The sequence below is a fragment of the Chinchilla lanigera genome, unplaced genomic scaffold, assembly GCF_000276665.1.
Source record: "Chinchilla lanigera isolate Chin_1 unplaced genomic scaffold, ChiLan1.0 scaffold00007, whole genome shotgun sequence".
Classification (NCBI taxonomy): domain Eukaryota; kingdom Metazoa; phylum Chordata; class Mammalia; order Rodentia; family Chinchillidae; genus Chinchilla; species Chinchilla lanigera.
In genome coordinates, this window is record NW_004955408.1 from 23,199,617 (window position 1) to 23,208,756 (window position 9,140).

Consider the following 9,140-nt stretch of genomic DNA (forward strand, 5'->3'; position numbering starts at 1 on the left):
GTCCCCTAGAGGCCTATATATTAAAAGCCTGACCTTTAGCCCATGGAAGTATTTGGAAGTGGTGGACTCTTCAGGAAATGGGGCCTAGTGGGAAGAAGTTAGATCATTTGGGGGCATGGGATATGGAGAACTAGCCTCTTTTTAATCTGTTTCCCAGTTACTATGAGGTGAATAAGCCTATACATCCTCCTTCCTGTTTCCTCACAGTCCCAAAGCAACAGACTGAAAACTCTTAAACCATGGGACAAAATAAACCTTTCCTCCTTTTGAATGTCTCAGGTATTTTGTCACAGTAGTGAAAAGCTGACTAATACAAACCATATTAAATAGTAAAGTGTGAGCAAATTTGGCTATGTATAAACATTGCTCCCTTATCTTTCCAGGAAGTTTTTAGTAAAATCTACATCATTGGACCATCTTTGGAGTTGGGTGGGGTTGGAGGGTATACAGTATATGTATGGGGATGGGGGTGTGATGAAGTGCCAATTTAAACCCAGATATATTTGATACTAAAGCTTTATCTCTAAATTTAAAATGTTTTATTTTGGTATTTATAGTTTAAATTTGCTTTAACACAAACATGTAATAGTGTGAACTAAACAATAAAGTTGTTTTAAGGACCCAAATATGAGACACTTTGAATCCCAGGAAGTTATTTCAACATGCATTTATTTTGTCATAAAAAAGTACACAAAAATCCCCCCAGCAAAAAATACCAAACAAGAAAGAATGAAATTATATTCTTGAAGTCTCTTAAATCGTTACTGCTGAGAAAATGAATTATAGTAATTTTTAAATATATAAAAATTGATAATTGCCTCTGACAAAGTTTGACTCTAAAATAATTAGTTTTATATGATACCAAAAGCCATTATCATCTAAGTGTTTTTAAACAATTTCTGTAGCTGTGTAAACTACTGTACTTTGAAATGGGTATTCAAAAATACATGTCTGCTTTTTTAAATGAAGTACTTCAGTGCATTACTGGACTTCAGATGTGAACATTATTGCTCTTGCATTTTACAAACATTAAAGAATAAATAAATTATAAGATATTTGACAGTCTTCATTGCAAACACTGTTTATAAAGAGAAGGACAAAACCCTTGTGTTCATGTTGACGGGTTCATTTCAGTCCATTCACCAAGGCTGGCTGATCTTCCCATGCGGCCCAGCAAGGTGAGAGGAAGTTGCAGGTGCACGGCTGACTTGCTATGGATACCCTGCAGCATGTGTCAATGTGCACTGGTATCTAGAGCCTCGATTTTTCCCATCAATGAGCAGAAGTGGCATCTTCCGAAAGTACTCGATAATATCTGACACAGACAAAAAGTCCTGGAAAAGTCAAAGATACAAAATAAAGGTACAAAATTGTCCCTTTAACTCAGAAAGCTTGTAGATGAAGCAGAAAGACCAAAATTTTCTGTTCATATAATTTACGTAATAATAGCCAAATCCCAAAAGAAAAAAATTTGAAATATATTGTCACTTTTTTGTGACAATTAGAGCCTCGATTTTTCCCATCAATGAGCAGAAGTGGCATCTTCCGAAAGTACTCGATAATATCTGACACAGACAAAAAGTCCTGGAAAAGTCAAAGATAAATCAACATTGAAATTGATGGGATGAATTTTGCTCTGTTTTTAAAATCTGCATAAGGTATCCTATCTCTTCAAGTTATGAGAATGTAGAATTTGGCAAACACTTTAATGATTTCTGCTATCAAAATTTGAAACAATTCCTTTTCAACATTCAACAAATAATGAATAAATAAAATAAAAATCTTTAAACAACATAGGGGATCATTTACTCTAACTATTCTAACTGTAATACCCTTGCTTTGGGGTTACTCTGTTTCTGGTTTTGGTCTCCATATCTCTTTTGCCCCAGTCATTAACAGCATTAGGAAGTATAAGGAATTAAGAGGGCAGACATCATTCACGGTGTCTGGAGATGGCACAGTATCTATACCATGGTATACTAGTTTCTTCGGTATCGCTCTGCTATGTCCCCACTGCTACCTCCACACTCACAAGGCCTCAGCAACCATACCTTTGCATTCACACCCTGAATCACCCACTTCTTGATGCCCAGACTGGAAAAAATCACATTCATCCTTCCAGATGTAATTGAAAAATAAGACAAATCTTTATATGTTTGAAAAAAAAATTTTTTTTTTTTTTTTTTGTTTTTCTCCGGTACCGGGAACCAAACTCACAACCTTGCACTTGCCAGGCAGGCGCTTTGCCGCTGAGCTAAATCCCCAGCCCCTATGTTTGAAAATTTTATTACAGTCAAAAAACCATGTTGCCTTTAACCCCCTCTTTCTTGCTTTGAAAATATCCATAATCCTTGCCACTTTCTGAAACAGTTCTGGAAGTCCTCTTTCATGAGTGTTTGTATTTGTGCTGTCATAGCTGCCTCAGTGTTCTGAATTGCCTCAAAATATTTACTTTTCACGGTCATTTGAGGGACAGAGGTTGCTCAGAACCAGATCCAGTGAATAAGGTGGATGACGACACATGATGCTTTTATGAGCCTGCCTTTCTATTGGATGGCAGTCACCAGTGGCACTCACTGTATTTTTGATTACATATTATAAAGATATTCAAAAAAAGAGGACTTCCAGGCTGCTTTAGAAAGTGGAAAGAATGATGGAATAAATGTTCAAAGGTGAGTGGGAGTATTTTTAGGGGAAATAATGACAATATGTCTTTTATTGTAATAAATTTTTAATTTAAATATTCACTGTATTTTCAGTCACACCTCAGATGGATCAGAAGTCATATATGTACCACAAACAGGATTATATACTTTCTCCAAGTTTTTTTGCCTAGGTACTGTATCTTCCTCCAGGCAGCTAAAAGTTGCACTTGGGTATTTCCAAGAGAAACTTTGGAAGACAAACACCTCTGCCTCCAGAAAGCCTAAGTAGTTCTATCTACAATGAACAATTAAATCAAACATTTTACCAACATTATATGCTTGTGTATATATTCACATGATCATTACTTAAAAGTATTTGGTTGGAAGTATAAATTATAGATTTTTTTTTTTTTTTTTTTTCCAGTACCGGGGATCAAACTCACAACCTTGTGCTTGCCAGGCAGGTGCTTATGCCACTGAGCTATATTCCCAGCCCCCTGGATGAATTATTTTTCATTGTAGAAATGTTTAATTCAGCTGGTCTTGCAACTTTGAATTTATTTTATTGGTCATTTTATTTGAGACAGGATCTCACCATGTAGTTCAGGATGGTCTTGAACTCACTATGTAGCCCAGGCTGGCCTAAAACTTGTGGAAACCCTCCTGCCTCAGCCTCTTAAGTGCTGGGATTACAGGCATGTGCTACCACACCCACCAGCAACTACAAATTTAAAGAGCACATTTTGTGACATTAAATGTAGTCATTAGTTTCCTTTGCAAAAGGCAGTCCTGATGGTTTCTTTTACACTAGTTTTGATTACCAACCTCAAAGTGGCATGAGAATCTAAACCTTGCCCTCAAAATTGGAAAATTTCTTTGGCAACTTGCCCATTTTCATAGAGCAAACCTTCATGTTAGTAAGAGATAATCCAACTATCTAAATAATCATCCTACCAAGTGTTCAAGTTTTCCTTCTACTGCAGATAGTATTAATTTAAAATATAAGCATACTGCAGTAAATATAAACTATAAGCATACTGCAGTCTTATATTAAAATTTGCCACAGAGATCAATAATAGAAGAGACTCGCCTTTGATGCAATCTAACTGGATTTTTAAAAATTAAATCCTGCCTTATTTTATACCTTTGATATTGGCTTCTTTGAAATAAAACATATAAGAAAGACTCATAAATATTTTGATTTAGTTCCCTCCATTAAATGGTTTCACTACTGTAATTTAACTCTAAAAATAGCTATACAGCATGAATTCCCAAAGAATGTTAAGTGAGGTTCCACATAGGTACACAAAGACGCATGAAAAAGAAAATCGGTGCAAATTTTGAAATCTGAAGCTCTTACCTCCTTCCCTCTGAGGCCAGTCCCCAACAAGTAAACCTGACTTTCCTCCTGATAACGGATCTGGATGTTGTAAACTTTATCTTTGTACAGTACCATGAGGACATATGGATTGGCTGTTGTTTTTTTGGAGCTGTCTCTAACCAGAAAAGTGCCATCCTAAAAAGGTAAATTCTTTGTTATTATAGGAACAGTAAAAGTCAATATTTTGTTGCCCGTAAGAGCAGCAGACAAGCCCCTAGGGATCTGCAAAGCTTGTCAGTTGAGTCAAATAACACTCAGTTCTCCAAACAGCTACACAGTGCAGGTGTTGGGGATTTCTTGGGTATCAAGAAAGACAGTAGAGATAGTATCAGGGCAATTTCCAAGTCATCCTCTTCAAAGCCTCTTGACAAACAGAATCTACTCTCAGTTACAATCGGTGGTTGAGGGGATAAAGGGCAGGGGAAATAGGACTTTACTGGTTAACTTGAGATACACCTTCTTACTCCTATGAGTTAATCCCTAACCCTTCCCTTCCACAACCAGAAAACACCCACATGTCTATGAAATGCTTTCCTTTTAAGACTTCAGGGCTGGGAATATAGTTCGGTGGCATAAGTGCCTGCCTGGCAAGTGCAAGGTCATGAGTTTGATCCCCGGTACCACAAAAAAAAAAAACAAAAACAAACACTTCATGCTCTTTAGATTTAGCATTTACCCACTACATACCTGAGCAAAATTCAGTGTAAGCTCTCTGTTTTTGACACCCTTTTATTTCTGATGTTTACTGAGCTAGTGTGATTTCTCCTATACTTTAAATAGTCAATAAATTGTCAGCAACGTGATAATGCAGTACTGTAAATATCTAATATAAAAATAGAGCTAACTAGGACAACTCACTTAAACTACTACTTCCTCAGAGTTCTGAATCTGGATGTCTCTAAAACACCCACTGATCTGCAATAATGGCCTTCCTTTGTTGTTTTTATTCCAAGTGAGCTGAGCGAGTCAGAATAACCCTGTTAAACAAACATATCTGTGGACTGGTGATTCACAGGCTTGACTTGCAATCAGAATCATCTGGGAAGTTTGGAATCATCTGGGAGGTCTGGAAGCCCAATCTGATTAATTAAAATTGAATCTGTCCAGATGAGACCCACATATCAGGATTTAAAAAAAAAAAAAAACTCCCCAGGTAATTCAAACTGCAGCTAAGGTTGAAAACAACTGCTGCACACCTTAGGTACAAAAGATGAAGGGTCTTTGCCATCTAGCCTCTGATGAATAGACTTAAGTTTGAGGGTCAGCATTGAGCCACAGGGAATCTATTTTAAACTTTATAATATTGAAGGACTAGCCAGAACTTTCTAGAAAAAAAGGCAGAAACATTCTCTGTCTCTGTCTCTGTCTCTGTCTCTCTCTGTCTCTCTGTCTGTGTGTGTCTGTCTGTCTGTCTCTCTCTCTCTCTTTGTCCCTCTCAATATGAGTCCTTTTGCGGTGATGTGAAAGGCAATTGTGATAAGATGCTCAAAATTTGGGAGAGAGAGTCTCCTTTTGATAGTACATGATTCCTATGACAAGACAGATGCTTTCATTAGGGAAATCACCTAGGATTCTGCCAACCAAATGATTGCCTTAATTTAGACTTTTCTGCCAGCCAAGTGATTCCCTGTCCTAGGAGTCCTTGCTAGGAACACCGGTAGGTAGGAGGCTGACACTGATGGGTCTCCTAGGAGCAGTACCTCTCAGTAAGAACAGCACCTAGCAGATTCCCCAGGCCATAATTGGGATTCTATAAGCCAATTAATTCCCTTTGTCTCCTTCCATTAATATTTATAACTACTTAAAAATAAATTATAGACCATACCTGGTTGATCTTTCTAAGAGCAGCTTCTGCCTCTGGTCGGGTAATATAAGAAATATACCACTCTTCATCTAGTGAATTCTGTAAATATAAATTTTTAAAAACTGAATAAATCTTGCAGTCACATAGGTAAGTAAAAAGAAAAGCCTCCAAGCAATAATTTCCATAAATCATCAGCTCAGTTCCATGGGTTTTTAAGTATTTGTTTTCTTAACTTGAATAAAGAATCATTTAAGTGGGGCTATACGGAAGGCTTTTTAACTGCTTTTTATCATGACACTGGTTGCAAAGATAGCTGTAAATAAGTGTTTCTTATAAAATGGAACCTCTAGTCAGGAAGGATACAGGGATAATAATTTCTCCAGTTTTGCATGCAATAATAACACATACTGAAGGGAAATTCTGCATTAATGGAGCAGCTAAGTATTTCAAGTATATAAGCTAGGAAACAGAGGGATAATAGGATTATTTTCTTATTCTTTAATGCAGAATGAATGCTTGCCTTTGGAAGAGCCTGCAAGGAGGAGAAATGCATATCTTTCATCTGGATCCTCCCTCTAAAATTTTTTGAGGCGCTGCAGATTAAACCCAGGGCCTCAGCCATGACAGACAAAAGCTCTACTGCTGAGCTGTACCCTACCTTCTCTCTTTTAATTAAAAATGAATAAATCAGGTAATAGAAAAAAAAAGCATAGTAGAGCATTCTGGGGCAGTTTCTTATGATCCATTTGCTAGAGAAAAGAAAGAAACAGAAAAACACGCTGTTACCTCCTCTTCCCCCATGGATGGTGGTTGCGGTTTGTTTGGAACCGGCAAGGAAAAGTTCCTGCCTTCGGCTCTGAGAGGCGGTCTGTTGCTGGAGCCTTTAAAAATAAACATTCTGAAAATTAATTTACTGTGAGCCATTGTTTGCTTCTCTCATAATAATCTTACTTCTTTACTTCTCACATTCCCACCACCAAGTGCCCTTGTACTTGTTCCAATAATTAACATTTCAAGAAAACTGAGTTTAAAAATAATTTCCACCTGTTGAAAACCACCGAGGTTGTTCAGGCATTGCTATATTCTGTAACTATGTCAGCGAAATTTGGGGAGAGGGGGCAGGTAGAATCTCAAATTCTAGTGATTTCCAGTATAAAGCGATTAGATTCATTTATGAAAAAAGTCACAATTGTTTTCATGTGAATATCAAGAAGAATATTCAAGAGACAGATCTTTCATGGATTCCTGTAACATCGATATGCACAGAATGGATTCCCAACTGCTAGAGCAGTGGCAATATAGTAATAAAGATAATTGTTCTGTTTGTTTCTATAATAAGAAATGTAAGTTACCCAAGATAATAAGAAATTACTTTGAGAATATTATTAACTTTTAGAATCAATATTTTCTACCTCCTGCTTTTTGCTGAATTTTCCATGAAGTAGGGCTGTTCAACTAACAAAGGATGTTACAGACTATCTGATCAACCAGGATGCCTTCCAGGTCAAACCATAAGTTACCTAGTCCTTGTGCCTCACTCTACCTGAATCTTTTTTTGTCTATAGTTCCCTGAAAGTTTGTAAAAATATGTTTCCTCCTCTCAGAAAAGATTTGACTGTGTTGACTGTAGTTGCCCAGCTGTTTTCTATGAGTCAGAACAGCTGTTAAAATTTGAAAATTCTATTAGCTGGTTGTTTCCTTAAATTATTTCTCCATCATTCATTTGTTCATTCAACAAATGTTTGTTCAACACTACTTCATCCAGATCTTGAGTAAGGTGCTTTATGTACATTACCCTCAACATCACAGCAACATTACGAGGTGGGTATTATGTTTTCTTTGCCTATGAGGAAACAAGGTACATACATCATGTCTGACAGTGAGACGGCCAAGACTTAAACTTGGGACTCCCCAAATTACTGTGCATAGAGAGAAAGCCCAGGGAACTTTACCTTACCCAGAGCCCAGGAATCTGCATGGTAATAAGCACCGGAAGTAGTTCTACATTAGCATTGTTACTACAACTACGGTGCTACGAAGTGAAGAGAGTCACCTGGGAAAGGTTGAGGTCTGTTTAACTCTGCCCAGATAATCTTGGTCCTCAGCTCCTAGCACCTTCCTTTTCCAGGTTCCCAATACCTACATAGATCCTCCTGGGTCCATCTGTGCAGTCCAGCACTTTAACATTTTTATAATGCTTGTTGAATGAATGAAACTAGCAGTATAGTAGAGTCACAGAACAAAGGCGATATTGCACGGCTGTCCTAGCTGTGAGGAATGATTGTTTCTGCACCCACCAGCCAGCACCACAAAGCCATGGTTCATAACACACAGGCGTATACACACTTCCTATCCCAGTCATCTACCATGCTGAATATTTGGATGCTTAAGGGAGTTGGTGATCAGTATTTGAACAATGCATTACACGAACCATTTACCACTCTGAAGTTGGAGCAGGCAGTACAGAAGACTGAGGACCAAGTGTCCTGGCAGTCTTGTGAGAAAATGCATCAATTTTGATTAAGTAATATTCCAAAGAATGACTATCTGCATTAATAATCTCTATCATCAACTTATAAAACCAGAGAGCTATGAAAACCTACTCTGGGAAATAACTGCTCTAAGTGAAGTGTCTGGAATACAGATGCTGATAGAAGCCAGGCAGGTAACTCAAATGTGGGTTGAAAATAGTGAATTTGATATCTTCAAAGTGGCTTCTCATGAAAACAGATATAGAAATGCAATACTGATCAACCAAAGACTCATTGACAGTTTCTTTCAGCGTAGAAATAGAAGACAGAAGAACAACCATATTAACTATCCTGTATATACACGCATACAAAATTTCTCCTTCTTTCCCTTCTCTTTTCCTGAAGATATCAATATGTAATACAACAACCATTGTTAATTCCCTACCACTTTGTTTGTAACTCCGTATTGTCTGTACTGTTCTTTTGATATGTTGTAAAATGTGGTCTGTCTGTTAATGTTTTCCTCCTTTTATTTTTAAAATAAAAAAAAGAAAGAAAGAAAATAGTGAATTTGGGAGACTGTGAAAGATTGAGGTGGAGCAGGGGCCTGAAAACCACATGGTGAATATGGGCACTAATCGCAAATGCTCTGAAACTTAGGGGTGTTCCTGGTCCGGCAGTGGGAACTCACTTATAGAATGATGTATCCAACTAAATACAGGGGAAGTGCTCCAGAAAAATGTTTATTCTCAAGCTCTAACTCAAATTTGCCATTTCAGTTTTCTATTTAGGGGCTGGGGATTTAGCTCAGCGGCACAGCGCCTGCCTGGCAAGCGCAC

The 9,140-nt window shown here is 37.5% G+C and overlaps 1 protein-coding gene across 3 annotated transcripts in view; it reads right to left on the reverse strand.

Annotated features, from left to right (window-relative positions):
- Positions 1 to 520: 520 nt before the first annotated feature.
- Lcp2 (lymphocyte cytosolic protein 2 (SH2 domain containing leukocyte protein of 76kDa)) overlaps positions 521 to 9,140 on the reverse strand; it is a 45,896-nt gene continuing 37,276 nt past the window's right edge. For 2 of the 3 annotated variants that reach the window (XM_013509206.1, XM_013509200.1), the window contains 5 exons: positions 6,617 to 6,711; positions 5,852 to 5,929; positions 4,006 to 4,161; positions 1,509 to 1,584; positions 521 to 1,258 (listed from right to left, as the gene is read on the reverse strand). In XM_013509206.1, the coding sequence (XP_013364660.1) occupies positions 1,212 to 1,258; positions 1,509 to 1,584; positions 4,006 to 4,161; positions 5,852 to 5,929; positions 6,617 to 6,711 (452 nt within the window). In that variant the 3' untranslated portion in view covers positions 521 to 1,211. Of the gene's footprint in view, positions 1,335 to 1,508; positions 1,585 to 4,005; positions 4,162 to 5,851; positions 5,930 to 6,616; positions 6,712 to 9,140 lie in introns of all 3 variants that reach the window. The other variant, XM_005376313.2, reaches the window with a different exon arrangement.